The sequence below is a fragment of the Trachypithecus francoisi genome, unplaced genomic scaffold (genome assembly GCF_009764315.1).
Source record: "Trachypithecus francoisi isolate TF-2019V2 unplaced genomic scaffold, Tfra_2.0 Lachesis_group15, whole genome shotgun sequence".
In the NCBI taxonomy this organism is placed as follows: domain Eukaryota; kingdom Metazoa; phylum Chordata; class Mammalia; order Primates; family Cercopithecidae; genus Trachypithecus; species Trachypithecus francoisi.
Window position 1 is genome coordinate 110,231,174 of NW_022681460.1, and position 17,253 is coordinate 110,248,426.

Here is a 17,253-nt window from a genome sequence, read left to right on the forward strand (position 1 = left end):
GCAGGAAGGAGTGGGAGGAGCTAGCAAGATGAGATAAAGCAACCAGGGTGCATCTCTTGCCTTCTTGCTGACAAGATTTGGGGCCAGTCTTAGAAGGCCACAGAGAAGAATTTCAAAGTGAAGGGGCCTGTGTCAGGAATGCGGCAGCATTGCCAACAGCAGGAAAAAGAGAACAGAAGCCAGATGGCTGGCAGAAACAGTTGGGTGATGAGGCCGTGGTGAAACACCAGACTTTGGATTAAGGCTCAAAAATTCAGACACCAGCGAGCCCAGGCGGTAATGGAAGCAACTGTAGCTGACTGGACCTAAGAAGCAGTGGCGCAGGTGCCAGGCACCCCAGCTGACCTGCCTTCGTGCTCAGAGCAGCAGGGCTGGCCATGGTCAGGGAGTCAGGAGAGGTCATGCTCCTTCCACAGGGTTCCAGCCAGCTTCTGCATGATTGTTTTTTCTCAAGAGAAGCTGGAAAGGCCAGGTGTGGTATCTCACACCTGCAATCATAGCACTTTGGGAGGCTGAGGCAGGAAGATCACATGAGCCCAGGAGTTCAAGACCAGGCTGAGCAACATAGTAAGACCCTTTCCCTACAAAAAAATAAATAAATAAATAGATAGATAAAATTGGCCAGGTATGGCGGCTTATGCCTGTAATCCCAACATTTTGGGAACCTGAGGTGAGCGGATTGCTTGAGTTTAGGAGTTCAAGACGAGCTCTACAAAAACTAAAAAGTTGGCCAGGCATGGCAGCTCACACCTGTAATCCTAGCACTTTGGGAGGCCAAGGCAGGAGGCTCCCGAGCCCAGGAGTTCTAGACCAGCCTGGGCAACATAGGGAGATGCCATCTCTATTTTCAAATATTTTTTTGCTAGGAGTGGTGGCTCATGCCTGTAATCTCAACACTTCGGGAGGCCGAGGCGGGCAGATCACCTCAGGTCAGGAGTTCGAGACCAGCCTGACCAACGTGGAGAAACCCCATCTCTACTAAAAATACAAAAATTAGCCGGGCATGATGGCACATGCCTGTAATCCCAGCTGCTCGGGAAACTGAGGAAGGGGAATCGCTTGAACCTGGGAGGCAGAGGTTGCAGGGAGCCGAGATCGCGCCATTGCACTCTAGCCTGGGTGACAGAGCGAGACTCCGTCTCAGGAAGAGAAAAATATAAATGAATTAAAAATTAGCTGGAGTTGGTGGTGTGCGCCTGTAGTGCCCCTATTCAGAAAGCTGAGGTGAGAAGATCACTTGAACCCAGGAGGTGGAGGTTACAGTGAGCCAACAATATGCCACTGCACTTTAGTCTCGGTGACACAGCAAGACTCTGTCTCAAAAAAACAACAAAAAAAGAAAGAAACAAAAAGTACTAACTGGGCATAGTGGTACACACCTGTAGTCCCAGATACTTGGGAAGCTGGGGTGGGAGGATCACTTGAGCCCAGGAGGTCAAGGCTATAGTAACCTACACTTGCACCACTGCTCTCCAGCCTGGGCAACAGTGTGAGACCCTATCTCAAAAAAAGAGAAAAGCTGGAAATACAGGTTTTTATGTGAAATATCCCAATTTTAAATGTGGTTAGTTAAAAAATATGTCTTGGGTCCACAGAAACATATCTATGGGCTGCCAGTGTGAGGTCTCTGGTGAGAGACAGCCCTTCTCACTGTTAGATGACCTAAGGCTAAGGGAGTGTTGAGAGCTAGGGTGGCGGTGCTGTCCCTGGATACCGGGAGCCCAAGGTTTGGAAAAACTGCCAGCTGCAGTGCAGAGAGAACTTTATAGGGAACATGATCTAAATTAATCCCCAAAAAATGTAATGTGACTTTTGAGTTTATTTCCTGCAATCCAAAAGGAATCTGGGCTCAGATTTTACACTATTTCCCAAATTGATATTGTCTGGTATGTGAAGCCTCGAATCTCACCAGCGCCTGTGCCACCCTGGACAGAAACACCTTCTCGTTGGATAAAGGGAAGTACAAAGGAGAGTTTATGACAAGGGCCTGGAGTTTGAATCACACGTGTAGGAACTTAGCAAAACACCTTTGTCTCAATTTCCTCATCTGATCGTTAGGAATTATAACAGTATGTGCCTCATAGGTTCACCGTGTGAGTTAAATGAGTGACATGGACACAGCACTTAGAACAGTGCCCGTGTACAAGGCATTTGATCAGTTCTTTAGGTTTGTTTCACAGACAGTAGCCAGTTGTGCAGTGAGAACCCCAGAGGCCACTGCCCAGGCTTACAGGAACTCGTCTCATAAGCTCCCGGTAAACAGCAGACTGCCCTTGAGTCTGAATTATTAATTTGGGGAGTAGTGTAGCATACCTTGGAGATAATGCAGGTTCGATTCCAGATCATTGCAGGTCACACAAACATCTTGGTTTCCTAGTGCATGTAAAAGTTAGATTTATACTGTAGTCTGTTAAGTGGCACAATAGCAATATGTCTTTTAAAAATGTACATACCTTGGCTGGGCGCAGTGGCTCATGCCTATAATCCCAGCACTTTGGGAGGCCAAGGCGGGCGGATCACGAGGTCAGGAGATCGAGACCATCCTGGCTAACATGGTGAAGCCCTGTCTCTACTAAAAATACAAAAAATTAGCCAGGCGTGGTGGCGGTCACCTATAGTCCGAGCTACCTGGGAGGCTGAGGCAGGAGAATGGCGTGAACCCAGGAGGCGGAGTTTGCAGTGAACCGAGATCGCGCCACTGCACTCGAGCCCGGGCGAGAGAGCGAGACTCCATCTCAAAAAAAAAAAAAAAAAGCCAGGCGTGGTGGCTCACACCTATAATCCCAGCACTTTGGGAGGCCAAGGTGGGTGGATCACCTGAGGTCAGGAATTCAAGACCAGCCTGGTCAACATGGAGAAACCCCATCTCTAGTAAAAATTTAAAAAAGTAGCCGGGTATGGTGGTGCATGCCTGTAATCCCAGCTATAATCTCAGCTACTTGGGAGGATGAGGTAGGAGAATTAATTGCTTGAACCCGGGGGGCAGAGGTTGCGATGAGCCGAGATCGCGCCACCACACTCCAGCCTGGGCAACAAGAGCGAAACTCCATCTCAAAATTTAAAAAAAGTACATACCTTAAGTTAAAAATACTTCATTGCTTAAAAAAATGCTGACAGAGACACAAAGTGAGCACCTGCTGCTGGGAGAATGGCCCCACAGACTTAAGATTGATACTGGGCTGCCACAAACCTTCAATTCGTTTAAAAAAAAAAAAAGTGCAACACCTATGAAGCACAATAAAACAAAACATAATAAAATGAGGTGTGTCTGTGGTCCAGGAGCTCTAGCTGCTGTTGACCCTTCGAGGTGTCCTTCCTACCTGTTCTTTGTGCTTGGCCTGGCACAAAGTGAAAGGACGTATGAGCAGGAGGGGACGGAGCTGTCAAGTGGTACAGGATAGAGAGCCGTTTCAGTTCAGCACCTTCAGACAGGGAATCAGTGCCTGGGCTTTGGAATTTTGGTGCGTTTTAAATGTGATATATCCTGTAGTCTCAGAGGAAGATGTTTGTGTATGTGTGTATGTGTTGCTGTACTAATTGTCATCTGGCTGGTGAGCTCCTCTCAGAAACACTGAGCAGCCACATAGGCTGATAACTGGGCAAAGCCCAGCTGAGTGCCATTCCGGGACATAATCTCCTGCCCCATGAGGATTAATGGAAAGGGCTGACCTTGATGGCGGAGGCAGGCAGTGAAAGGCTGGGTTTGTGTCTGGACCTGCGGGTAAGTGCTGCACCCCAGCAGCGCCCACCCACCCTCTTTCTGGGGATGAACTCTGGGCACAGCCCACCTGGATCAAAGTAGCACTGTCAGGTCTGTGACTCTCCCAGAATCCCACACTCAAATGAGGAGCAGAAGCTTAGGAGTTGGGGCCCTTCCTTAGTGCCAAACTGAGAGCTACAAGCTGCCTCCTCCTTGTTCCCATTGGGTCATTGTGGCCTTGGGCAATTCCTAGGGCTGCACCTCCCCAGACAGCTGTGCTGCCCCAGCCACAATTGGCCATTTAAATTTAAATTAAATACACGTTAAAATGCGGCTTCTCCATCTCCATCACCCAATTGTGTGAGATGCTCCACAGTGACACTTGACTGGCGCCTGCTCTATCACACAGTACAGATATAGGACACGCCCTATATCATTGCAGAGTATTCTTTTGGGCAGCTCTGGGCTGGGCCTTTCTTTTCCCCAAAAAACCTCTGAATTCAACAAATGTTTACTGAGCAATTCTACCGTAGGTCAAATGCCTGAAGAGAAAGCAGCATAAAAGTCAGACGAGGCTCCTTCAGTAAGAATTGAACCTGGACTGTATGCCAGCATGGGTTATAGAGTAGGCGAAACTGGCAGAGTTCTTGCTTTCCTGGAATATGCTTCTAATATGACAGACCTGGAGCCAAATTCTGTCAGTCTGCTAGGCACAGTGGCTCACTCCCATAATCCCAGCACTTTGGAAGGCCAAGGTAGGAGGATCACTTGAGGCCAGAAGTTGTAACGAGACCAGTCTGGCCAACATAGCAAGACCCTATAAAAACAAAAAAATTAAAAATTACAAAAAACGAATAATTGCAAATAAATAATAAATATACAAAAAAGAAAAAGAAAAAATTAGCCGTGCATGGTGGCGCACACCTGTAGTCCCAGCTACCCAGGAGGCTGAGGTGGGAAGATCACTTCTTCCCACCCCAGGTGGTTGAGGCTGCGGTGAGCCCTAATTGAGTCCCTGCACTCCAGCCTAGGTGACAGAGCTAGACTATGCCTCCAAATAAATAAATTGTATCTACCACACCAGTGACTGACTCGGTGACCTTAAGCAAGGTTACTTAAGCTCTGTGTGCCTTGGTTTTCTATTCTGTAGAAGAAGATTATAATATGACTGGGCGCAATGGCTCACGCCTATAATCCCAGCACTTTGGGAGGCCAACGGGGTGGATCACGAGGTCAGGAGAGCATCCTGGCTAACATGGTGAAACCCCGTCTCTACTAAACATACAAAAAATTAGCCGGGCGTGGTGGCACGCGCCTGTAGTCCCAGCTACTCAGGAGGCTGAGGCAGGAGAATCGCTTGAACGCAGGAGGCAGAGCTTGCCATGAGCCAAGATCACGCCATTGCACCCTAGCCCGGGCTGTAGAGCAAGACTCTGTCTCATAAAAAAAAAAAAAAGATTATAATAGTTCTGTTTCATGAAGGGGTGAGAATTACATGAGAACGTACATATAAAATAATGCTTATAGTGACATCTAGCACGTAGTGAGCCCTATAAAAGCATTTGTTCTCATTATAATCCACATCAGCATCATGCTCTGTGGGCAAAAATACAGAGAGGTCAGGTGAAGCCACTCTGATAAGGTGACATTTCAACAGAGTCCTAAAGCGAGCCTGAGCCAAGGAGTTAACTGTCAGAAGAACGTTCCCAGTACCACAAGGGAGCCAGGGCAGGCACATGCTTGGTGTGGGGCCGGGGTGGAAGGCCAGGAGGGTGCTAACGAGCTGGAGAGCAGTGACAGGAGGAAGAAATAGGACTTGAGGTTGGAGATTGGCGTGGGATGGGTGGGAGATGACAGAACTTGCAAGACCCTCTCTGTAGACCATGCTCATGAAGCCTGTCGCTTTAGTATGTGAGACTGGAAGCCACTTTTAGGCAGAGAAGTGTCATGATCTGATTGGCCCTTTTGGTAGATGGCTGGCTGCTGTGTAGAGACTGGACTGTGAGTGGAAGCCGGGAGATTTATTTTTGCAATTGTCCAAGTGGCCAGCAATGGCCTGAGCTTAGATGTTGGTAGCCTGGATGGTGAGAAGAAGGGGTTGGGCAGATCCCCAACTATAAAGCCCCATTCATTGCCAGTGATTAGAGAAGAGGGGTCAAGAAGGGCTCTAAAGATGTCGGCCTAGTAGAATGGAGCAGGCATTTTCTAAGACTAAGAAAACCTCAGGAGTAGTTTAGGCAGGAGGTGTCAGGAGGGCCACTGTGGCTGGAAGGGAGCGACTGGGGAAAGGGAGTGCAAGGTAACATCAGAGCAGTCGAGAGGGACCAGACCAGTGTTAGAACTGGAAAGAGAACCCTTTGCCCAGGAAGAACGTGAAGAGAAGCTGCTCGTTGCACCACGTCCTCTTATGTCCTCTCCTTTGTCTCAGGAGAGTTCAGGCTCTTGGGTTCCGGCCACCCTGGAGTTTAATTCAGCCTTTGTCACAATAGCTGTAAAATGTATAAAATGTGAGCAGACCTCATCAGCCCCATGTGGTTTTATTTGTTTTTTTTGAAATATGGTGGATTCCTTCTGCTGAAGCTACTCCTGGTTCTGTTTTTTTTTTTTTTTTGAGATGCAGTCTTGCTGTGTCTCCAGGCTGGAGTGCGGCGGCGCGATCTCGGCTCACTGCAACCTCCACCTCCCGGGTTCAAGCGATTCTCCTGCCTCAGCCTCCCAAGTAGCTGGGATTACAGGCGCCTGCCACCATGCCTGGCTAATTTTTTGGGTTTTTTTAGTAGAGATGGGGTTTCACCATGTTGGCCAGGCTGGTCTCAATTTCTTGACCTCGTGATCTGCCCACCTCGGCCTCCCAAAGTGCTGGGATTACAGGCGTGAGCCAGCGCGCCCAGCCGCCACTGCTATTTCTTAATGTTTGGTATTCACCATACGGCATTTACTCCACAACTTTGCAGACAGTACTGCAGATCATACTTGGGCTTTCTAGTTACCTCCATCTTTGTGAAATTTAGACATAAGCCCACATTATTTCCAGAATTGAGAAGAAAGACTCACTTTGTGTTAATGGGAAGAACTGGCTTATTTCTCCTGAGGGACAGTCATCAGAACATTGGTTGGGGATTGGCTTGAACTTTCACTTAGACCGTGGAGCTTGCAAGGGATTTCATTGGGGGTTGAATGTGATTTTAAAATGCCCTGCCCCTCCCTCTGTAGGATCTCACCATCCCGGAGTCTAGTACGGTGAAGGGGATGATGGCCGGACCGATGGCCGCGTTTAAATGGCAGCCAACCGCAAGCGAGGTAAGGAGCTCTCCTGCAGGCAGGACAAGCCGCAGCTTAGGGCGAGGTTCCTGTGTGATCCTCTTTTTTTTTTTTTTTTGTCCTTGTGTGTGAGGCTTACTTTATTATTACAAAACAGTACAGAAGTCCATGGAATAAAAAAGTTAAAAATCTCCCTCTAGGGTGAGCCCTGTGAGGCTTGAGGTGGCAGATTTCAGCCCTCTGGGACGCCCACTCAGCATTCATTTAGATGATTATAGACTTATGTCTGGTTTTTGTTATTTTGGGCAGGGCTCTTTTTCACAAAAGTGGGATCCTATTCCACAAGTTTTCCCCCCAATATTTTATAAATAGCCTCCTGTTGTCTGTAAATACAATTTTAATGTTTAGTTCTGTTATCCTTGGTGCAGCTGCACCTATTGCTGGGCATGATTATGGGAAGCCCATGAAGGTACACTGACGTGGCTACTCTCTTTCTGTTAATGTGCTCAGTAAGATGAGATCTCCAAGGGCTTGGTACCAGACACAAGTAGGCCAAAACCCTGAAATTCCAGAATAGATGTGACTCAGTCTGCTGGGGTATCTGCTGTGCCTGATAAATACTGAATTTATAAAGCCCAAGTATGCTTGTTAATATTTTCCCACAGTCTCATTGAAACAAAGTGCGTACCAACCTGGCAGAATCACCTATTCTTTTCCACTTTAAAGCCAGTTTTCCTCTAGCTGGAATGGGGCTTGTTTATAAAAAGGCTTAGGCCAAAATGGGAAAAGAATTTCCAGACAATTGTGAAAAAGAGACCGAAATCCAGAGGTGTTCCAGCCAGAGGGGAGTCCGGTTACCAGGGAGAAGGAAGTGACCTTTGGTGGCAGGTACTGGTTTTATTTCATTGTTTTCTGGTTTCAGCCTGTTAAAGATGCAGATCCTCATTTCCATCATTTCCTGCTAAGCCAAACAGAGAAGGTGAGTTGCCCTTTGAGGCTCTTGGCTCTTGGTCAGGGGCTGGTCAAGGAGTGCTCCTCCACAGGGTCCTGGCCCAGCCACCTGAAAAGTTAGGCTCTGCCGGTGTATTGCCCAGAGCAACTAGCCCAGAAGCCCCAGTATGGGCCCACTAATGACCCAAGCATTATTAAGATTAAAAATAAACCCAGGCCGGGCATGGTGACTCACGCCTATAATCCCAGCACTTTGGGAGGCCGAGGCAGGTGGATCACGAAGTTAGGAATTCAAGACCAGCCTGACCAACATGGTGAAACCCCGTCTCTACTAAAAATACAAAAATTAGCTGGGCGTGGTGGTGCACGCCTGTAATCCTAGCTACTCAGGAGGCTGAGGCAGGAGAATTGCTTGAACCTGGGAGGTGGAGGTTGCAGTAAGCCAAGATCGTACCACTGTACTCCAGCCTAGGTGACAGAGCAAAACTCCATCTCAAAAAAAATAAATACACCCAAAGGCCTGGCATGGTGGCTCATGCCTGTAATCCCAGCACTTTGGGAGGCCAAGGCAGGTGGATCACCTGAGGTCAGGAGTTCAAGAGCAGCCTGGCCAACATGGTGAAACCCCATCTCTACTGAAAATAAAAAAATTAGCTGGGCATGGTGGTGTGCGCCTATAATCCCAGCTACTTGGGAGACTGAGGCAGTAGAATCACTTGAACCCAGGAGGCAGAGGTTGCAGCGAGCCGAGATCGTGCCACTGCACTCCATCCTGGACAACAGAGCGAGACTCCATCTCAGATAGATAGATAGATAGATAGATGTCCCAAAAAGAGCATTTAAAACTCAGCCAGCAGTGCAGTTGAGACTTTCACAGTGATCTTTAGAGTTGAGGGCAGAAAGCAAACATGGTAAGCTGTCAGCCCCCCGTGAAACTGCATGGCAGACACATCTTGAAGCTCACTCCAAGAGACAGTCTCCAAGTCCTGCGGATGCAGAGCGAAGCTCTCCCAAGGTCTGCAAGGTTATGGGGTAGACTGAGCCATGCTAGGTTCTCATGAGAGTTTGTGGCTTTGGAGTTGGATAGATGTGGGTTCCAAGCTTATGACTCTTATTCTCAACACCATGGTCAGCAAAAAGACCTCGCAGAATTGCATGGGGACTTGAATGAGGTAATGTGTATGAACTTTCTGGTGTAAAATTTGGAGTTCACTTAAGTATAAAACAAATATTTGATGTTAACTTCGCACTTTGGGTCTAACCTTTGAGGGGATTATTATGAAGACTGGTTAAGCCTGCAGTTGAATAAGTAGTGTCTTTCCTCCTCCTTCATTAGCCAGCTGTCTGTTACCAGGCAATCACTAAGAAGTTGAAAATATGTGAAGAGGTACGTAGGCTCCATGCCTCCCCATTTTAATTTTCACCTGGGTCCTAAACTGCAGGCAGACTGACTTGTTGATGTGCTTCCTGTCCGTAGGAAACTGGCTCCACCTCCATCCAGGCAGCTGACAGCACAGCCGTGAATGGCAGCATCACACCCACAGACAAAAAGTAGGACCTTTGATGAAAAGGCCTCCAGTGGCTCTGGTTCTGCTGAGGGTGGGGGAAGTTGATCCCAGGGGGTTCTTTTTTTTTATTTATTTTATTTATTTTATTTTATTTTATTTATTTTATTTTATTTTTTTTTTTTTGAGACGGAGTCTTGCTCTGTCGCCCAGGCTGGAGTGCAGTGGCCGGATCTCAGCTCACTGCAAGCTCCGCCTCCCAGGTTCACGCCATTCTCCTGCCTCAGCCTCCCGAGTAGCTGGGACTACAGGCGTCCACCACCTCGCCCAGCTAGTTTTTTGTATTTTTAGTAGAGACGGGGTTTCACCATGTTAGCCAGGATGGTCTCGATCTCCTGACCTTGTGATCCGCCCGTCTCGGCCTCCCAAAGTGCTGGGATTACAGGCTTGAGCCACCGCGCCCGGCCTTATTTTTTTTTTTTTTTTGAGACGGAGTCTCACTGTGTCCACCAGGCTGGAGTACAGTGGCGCAATCTCGGCTCACTGCAAGCTCCGCCTCCTGGGTTCACGCCATTCTCCTGCCTCAGCCTCCCTAGTAGCTGGGACTACAGGCGCCCGCCACCGCACCCAGCTAATTTTTTGTATTTTTAGTAGAGATGGGGTTTCACCGTGTTCTCGATCTCTTGACCTTGTGATCCGCCCGCCTCGGCCTCCCAAAGTGCTGGGATTACAGGCGTGAGCCACCGCGCCCGGCCCCAGGGGGGTTCTTTAAGGGTTGTGTCCCAGCCATTGCCGGCGTTGAATGGAAAGGGCGGGGGACGTTGTCACTTTTGTTGATAATGGTAGGAGCAGTTTGACTCATAGGAGTCAGAAGCTGTATAAATCTATGGTCAGGTTTCTCTTGGGCATAAGCTGAGGGATTTTTTTGGCTGCAGAACTCAGGAGCAAGGAGCACTTGGCTCACTGGTTCTCAGACTTTCCTGTGCCTCAGAGTCACCTGGAAGGTGGCTTCTCAGTCAGTATGTCCGGGTGGGGCCCAAGAATTTGTATTTTTAACCAGTTCCCAGGTGTACCGCTGCTGCTGGTCAGAGCTACACTGTGAGAACCACTGGCTGAGTAGAATCATGATGAAGCCCCAAAATTGGCCATGTTGGGGCAGGTAGGGGAAGAGAGATGAAGGTGCTTAGGGGTCCTCACTGGGCACCTGCTGGCTGTCCTGCGCCCTGCCCAGTGTGGGTGGAGTGATCCTGGACATGCTCCCAGACCCAACTTGCACCCAGCCTTGCCTCTGTGCCTGCTCTGTAGGCCTGTGTCCTCCACAGAGTCTTGTTGGCAAAAAGATATCTTTTCTGAGAAAACATGTTCTCGGCCGGGCGCGGTGGCTCAAACCTGTAATCCCAGCACTTTGGGAGGCCGAGACGGGTGGATCACGAGGTCAGGAGATCGAGACCATGCTGGCTAACACGGTGAAACCCCGTCTCTACTCTACAAAAAACCCCGTCTTTTGTTTTGTAAAAATACAAAAACAAAAACCTACCCGGGCGAGGTGGCGGGCGCCTGTAGTCCCAGCTACTCTGGAGGCAGGAGAATGGCGTAAAACCCGGGAGGCGGAGCTTGCAGTGAGCTGAGATCTGGCCACTGCACTCCAGCCCGGGCGACAGAGCAAGACTCCGTCTCAAAAAAAAGAAAACATGTTCTCTGGAGCAAGTTAGCTGACGTCAGTCAGTTTCCAGTTTGTACCTTTCACATGGTCTTCCCCAGACTAAAAACAGTGCATCTTTTACTTGACGTTTTTGTACTGTCGAAATCACTAATTCTACCAGTTATTTTTGGTGAACTTGCCTCTGTAGAGTGGAGGAGATGAGGGTATATTAGGTGCAAACAAAGGGGGAGGAGGGGCCGGGCGCGGTGGCTCAAGCCTGTAATCCCAGCACTTTGGGAGGCCGAGACTAGCAGATCACGAGGTCAGGAGATCAAGACCATCCTGGCTCACACGGTGAAACCCCGTCTCTACTAAAAAAAAAAAAAAATACACAAAACTAGCCGGGCGAGGTGGCGGGCGCCTGTAGTCCCAGCTACTCGGGAGGCTGAGGCAGGAGAATGGCGTAAACCCAGGAGGCGGAGCTTGCAGTGAGCTGAGATGCGGCCACTGCACTCCAGCCTGGGTGACAAAGCAAGACTCCGTCTCAAAAAACAAAACAAAACAAAACAAAGGGGGAGGAGGATTGTGTTAAATAATAATAAAAATATGACCAGGATGGGGCTGAGGACAGAGTCCTGATGTTTTTACCCAACACATTTATTGGCCCATTAGTCAAACTTGTAGTAAAGAGTATGAAGGCAGCATCAAAACCAGCCAGTTTTGTTGTTACTGAACCCACCTTAATCCACTTTTCCATCTTATCTGAGATACAGTGTGAAGTACTGTCAGTTGCCATCTTAAAAATCCAGAACCTTGACCAGGCATGGTGGCTCACGGCTATTTGACTCCCAGCACTTTGGGAGGCCAAGGTGGGCGAATCACCTGAGGTCAGCAATTCAAGACCAGCCTGGCTAACATGGTGAAACCCCGTCTCTACAAAAATTAGCCGGGCATGTTAGCAGGTGCCTTTAATCCCAGCTATTTGGGAGGGTGAGGCGAGAGAATCGCTTGAACCCGGGAGGTGGAGGTTGCAGTGAGCCGAGATCGCACCACTGCAGTCCAGCCTGGGCAACAGAACGAGACTCTGTCTAAAAAAAGAAAAATCCAGAAACTTCATCCCGGGTCTACTGGACTTCCTAGAACACCATGAAAGGAAAGGGAATTCACCTGTCATAATTTAGAATCATGGGGGAATATTGCACTAACCAAATAATGAGTGACAAAAAGATACCTCCTTATTTTTAAGTTGCAACTTGAAGCAGTTAGCAAGGAGGTCTGTTTTGGTGAGAAAGGTGGTGGGTTCCTTTTTCAACATGTGATTCAAATTACTTAATACAGGCTGGGACAGGGAGAATGTGAGCAGCTGATATTCCAGCAGAGATTAGGGGCCCATTTGTAGAGATGGTTCCAGAAGACCAAAACTATGGAAAGAATAGGGGTCAAAGTGGAGGAGCTGCAGGGGACATCCAGCACTCAGAGAAAGCCTGAATGGAAAACATGGTCAAGCGCAGTAGCTCATCCTTGTAATCCCCACACTTGGAGAGACCAAAGCAGAGGGATCCCTTGAGGCCAGGAGTTCATGACCAGCCTAGGAAATACAGCAAGACCCCATCTCTACAAAAAGTTTTAATACTTAGCCAGGCATGGTGGCACACACCTACAGTCCTAGCTGCTCAGGTGGACTGAGGTGGAAGGATCACTTGAGCCCAGGACTTTGAGGCTGCGGTAAGCTGTGATCACACCACTGCACTCCAGCCTGGGAGACAGCAAAATGCTGTCTCCAAAAAAAGAAGAGGTTGGGCGCAGTGGCTCACGCCCATAATCCTAGCACTTTGGGAGGCTGAGGTGAGAGGATTGCTTGATACCAAAAGTTCGAGACCAACCTGGCCAACATAGCAAGACCCCCCACATTTCTCTTTTTAAATAAATAAATGAAAATTAAAAACTAGAAAACAAGAACATGATATGATGAGAAATGAGGAAACAGGCATTCTTTAGCACCATTGTCATATGCAAAGAGAGGTAAAGAAGTATAAGAACCAAGAAAAGACACTTGGGCAAGCTAAAAGTCACCTGTAAAAAGGCGGATCACGAGGTCAGGAGATGGAGACCATCCTGGCTAACACTGTGAAATATCGTCTCTACTAAAAAATACAAAAAACTAGCCGGGCGAAGTGGCGGGCACCTGTAGTCCCAGCTACTCCAGAGGCTGAGGCAGGAGAATGGTGTAAACCCGGGAGGCGGAGCTTGCAGTGAGCTGAGATCCGGCCACTGCACTCCAGCCCGTGCGACAGAGCGAGACTCCGTCTCAAAAAAAAAAAAAAAAAAAAGCGTATTGAAATAGCAGTAGTGGCGGCCAGCCCCCAGCTCTCAGGGTTGCAGGAAGGAGTAGGCAGAGTATGTGAATGTGTGTGGAGGAGACTGGCCAAGGAGTGCTTCTGTCACAAGGATCGGGAAGGACCTGTGGAAGGAAGGGCTGGGGGAGTGGTGAGAGGTTTGGGGGAAGGCAGGCATAGGGAGAGGGGTTTGTGGACTGGGACAGATTGGGTTCCTAGCTCAGGTGAAGGACTTAGCTTTGGAGAGGCGAGGCAAGGCCCACTCTGTTGATAACAGGAAGACTGGAAAGGTAGGGTGTGGGTAGAGAATTGAAGTTGGGAAAGAGAGGTGAAAATTGCTATCCTGGTTCATGCAGTCAAGGAAGTTGCCTGGCTCTAAACACAGTGCTTCAGTGACTTGTGGTGGATCCTGTTAGAAGTATCCAGGGCCGGGTACAGTGGCTCACACCTGCAACCCCAGCACTTTGTAAGGCTGAGGTAGGCGGATCCCTTAAGCCCAGGAGTCCAAGACCAGCCTGGGTAACATGGCAAAAGCCCATCTCCACAAAAAATTAGGTGTGGTGACACATGCCTGTAGTCTCAGCTACCCAGGAGGCTGAGGGGGAAGGATTGCTTGAGCCCAGGAGGTCGAGGCTGCAGTGAGCCGTGATTGCACCACTGCACTGCAGCCTGGGCAACAGAACAACACGCTATCTGAAAAAATAAATAAAGTATGAGGCCGGGCCTGGTGGCTCACACCTGTCATCCCAGCACTTTGAGAGGCAGAGGCGGGTGGATCACGAGGTCAGGAGTTCAAGACCAGCCTGGCCAAGATGGTGAAACCCCATCTCTACTAAAACACACACACACACAAAATTAGTCGGGTGCAGTGGCAGATGCCTATAATCCTAACTACTCGGGAGGCTGAGGCAGGATAATCGCTTGAACTCAAGAGACGGTGGAGGTTGCAGTGAGCCGAGATCGCACCACTGCACTCCAGCCTGGGCAACAGAGTGAGATTGCATCTCAAAAAATAACAATTAAAAAAAAAGTAAAGTGGTATCAAAAACCTAGTGCTCAAGATGGCTGATTGGGAAGCCACTTCAAGGGCCAAAGACAGATGTCTGATCTCTTACTATTACGGCACTGTGAGCTCAAAGCCTCCATCAAAGCCACAAGAGGCCGGGCGAACCCGGTGGCTCACGCCTGTAATCCCAGCACTTTGAGAGGCCGAGGCGGGCAGGTCACGAGGTCAGGAGTTCAACATAGTGAAACCCTGTCTCTACTAAAAATACAGAAATAAACCGGGGATGGTGGCGCACGCCTGTAATTCCAGCTACTCGGAAAGCTGAGGCAGGAGAATCGTTTGAACCCAGGAGGCAGGGGTTGCAGTGAGCCGAGTTTGTGCCACTGCACTCCAGCCTGGAACAGAGCGAGGCTGTCTCAAAAAAAAAAAAGGCAACAAGGGGACTTTACCCTGGGAGACTGGCCCTGAACCATACACACCATACTTTTTTCTGTGACAATCAGGGGTTTCAGAACGCCTGTTTACATCCTGGGACACCTTTAGACCATGGCATAGGAAAAGACCCATGTGCATGAAGCCCCTGACTCTGCAGGTAGATTGGCACACTGCGGATTCTGGTGGTCTGACTTCCCCACCCTAAGCCTTGTGCTGCATGGACTCATCATCACCTTGACCCTCCCGCTCCACCCTGACCTCAACAGTCTCTGTCTGTTTCAGGATAGGATTTTTGGGCCTTGGTCTCATGGGAAGTGGAATCGTCTCCAACTTGCTAAAAATGGGTCACACAGTGACTGTCTGGAACCGCACTGCAGAGAAAGTAAGCATTCCGGGGTGGTGCCTGTTGGGTTGGGGGAGTCTGGGGTAACCCTAAGGGTGGACATCTCCCCCTGTTGTCTCAGCGTTCTGCATGCAGTAGAATAGAAGCCAAGCTTTTACTCCAGGCAGGTAGAGATATAGATGCCAAAACTTAGGATGTTATTTATAAAAACTAAACATTTGTTGGGCGCAGTGGCTCACGCCTGTAATTCCAGCACTTTGGGAGGCTGAGGCGGGTGGATCACAAGGTCAGGAGATCGAGACCATTCTGGCTAACATGGTGAAACCCTGTCTCTACTAAAAATACAAAAAGCCAGGCATGGTGGCAGGCACCTGTAGTCCCTTCTGCTCCGGAGTCTGAGGCAGGAGAATGTCATGAACCCAGGAGGTGGAGCTTACAGTGAGCCGAGATCGTGCCACTGTACTCCAGCCTGGGTGACAGGGCAAGACTCCGTCTCAAAACAATAAATTAGTAATAAATAAAAACTAAACATTTAAAAACACCCAGGGAGTAAAAAATGAAGGGAAAATCCCCCCTCTGCTGTTACCTAACATAGCTTGTGTTAGGTTTTACATTCTTGTTTCCATGTCTGTGTGAACATACAGACATACAGTGAGTGTCATTCACACGGAGCCTGTGGATAGATCCCCTTCGTTCTTTGTAGCGGCTGCATGGTGTTCTGCGCACTGGAGCATTGTGCAGTGATAGCAGTGTTTCGTATCCGTGCCGTCCAGTGCAGTAACCACTGTCTATGCACACGAGGGTATTAAACATTGACAACATGAAGTTGTCTAGTACAGCTGAAGAATTGAATTTTTATTTCATTTAAATTAAAATTTAAATAGCCTCGGCCGGGCACGGTGGCTCAAGCCTGTAATCCCAGCACTTTGGGAGGCCGAGACGGGCGGATCACGAGGTCAGGAGATCGAGATCATCCCGGCTAACACGGTGAAACCCCGTCTCTACTAAAAAATACACAAATCTAGCCGGGCGAGGTGGCGGGCGCCTGTAGTCCCAGCTACCCAGGAGGCTGAGGCAGGAGAATGGCGTAAACCCGGGAGGCGGAGCTTGCAGTGAGCTGAGATCCGGCCACAGCACTCCAGCCTGGGCGACAGAGCGAGACTCCGCCTCAAAAAAAAAAAAAAAAAAGAAATTCTCAACCTGAGGTGGTGGTCCATGGCTTCAAAAGGTCTGTATGCCCAGAGATGGAATTCCAAATCCATGAATGATCACTTTTTATAATGGAGAGAGGCAGCGGCTCCTGAATGATCACTTTTTATAATGGAGAGAGGCAACGGCTCCCTCCAAGTTCTCCTCTGAGAAAAGATGAAAAGCCATGGCTTGAAAACAGAAAACTAAAGCACTGTACTCTTGAATGGAACAAAGGAAGAGAGACTAAAACCTTCCAACCTCTTAAGATGGCCAGGTGTGGTGGCTCATACATGTAATCTCAGCATTTTGGGGGGCCAAGGCAGGGGGATCACTTGCACTTATGAGTTAGAGACCAGCCTGGGCAACATGGCAAGACCCCATCTCAATTTCTATTAAAAAAAATATATATCTATATATATATTTTTTTTTTTTTTACACACATATATATATATATATTTTTTTTTTTTTTTTGAGACAGTCTTGCTCTGTTGCCCAGGCTGGAGTGCAGTGGTGTGATCTCAGCTCACTGCAGCCTCTGCCACCCGGGTTCAAGCAGTCCTCCTGCCTCAGCCTCCTAAGTAGCTGGGATTACAGGCACCCACCACCACAACCAGCTAATTTTTATATTTTTAGTAGAGATGGTTTTCACCATGTTGGCCAGACTGGTCTCAAACTCTTTTTTTTTTTTTTTTTTTTTTTTTGGTCTCACTCTTTTTTTTTTTTTTTTTTTTGAGACGGAGTCTTGCTCTGTCGCCGGGGCTGGAGTGCAGTGGCCGGATCTCAGCTCACTGCAAGCTCCGCCTCCCGCGTTCACGCCATTCTCCTGCCTCAGCCTCCCGAGTAGCTGGGACTACAGGCGCCCGCCTCGTCACCCGGCTAGTTT

At 48.8% G+C, this 17,253-nt stretch overlaps 1 protein-coding gene across 6 annotated transcripts in view; it reads left to right on the forward strand.

Annotated features, from left to right (window-relative positions):
• Positions 1-17,253, forward strand: part of GLYR1 (glyoxylate reductase 1 homolog) — a 45,631-nt gene that overhangs the window by 13,946 nt on the left and 14,432 nt on the right. For all 6 annotated transcript variants that reach the window (XR_004443034.1, XR_004443035.1, XM_033235831.1 and 3 more), the window contains 5 exons: positions 6,914-7,000; positions 7,884-7,940; positions 9,249-9,299; positions 9,390-9,463; positions 15,119-15,218. Coding sequence is in view for 4 of the 6 variants with exons in the window: in XM_033235831.1 (XP_033091722.1) it covers positions 6,914-7,000; positions 7,884-7,940; positions 9,249-9,299; positions 9,390-9,463; positions 15,119-15,218 (369 nt within the window). In the remaining 2 variants the exon portion in view is untranslated. The remainder of the gene's footprint in view (positions 1-6,913; positions 7,001-7,883; positions 7,941-9,248; positions 9,300-9,389; positions 9,464-15,118; positions 15,219-17,253) is intronic.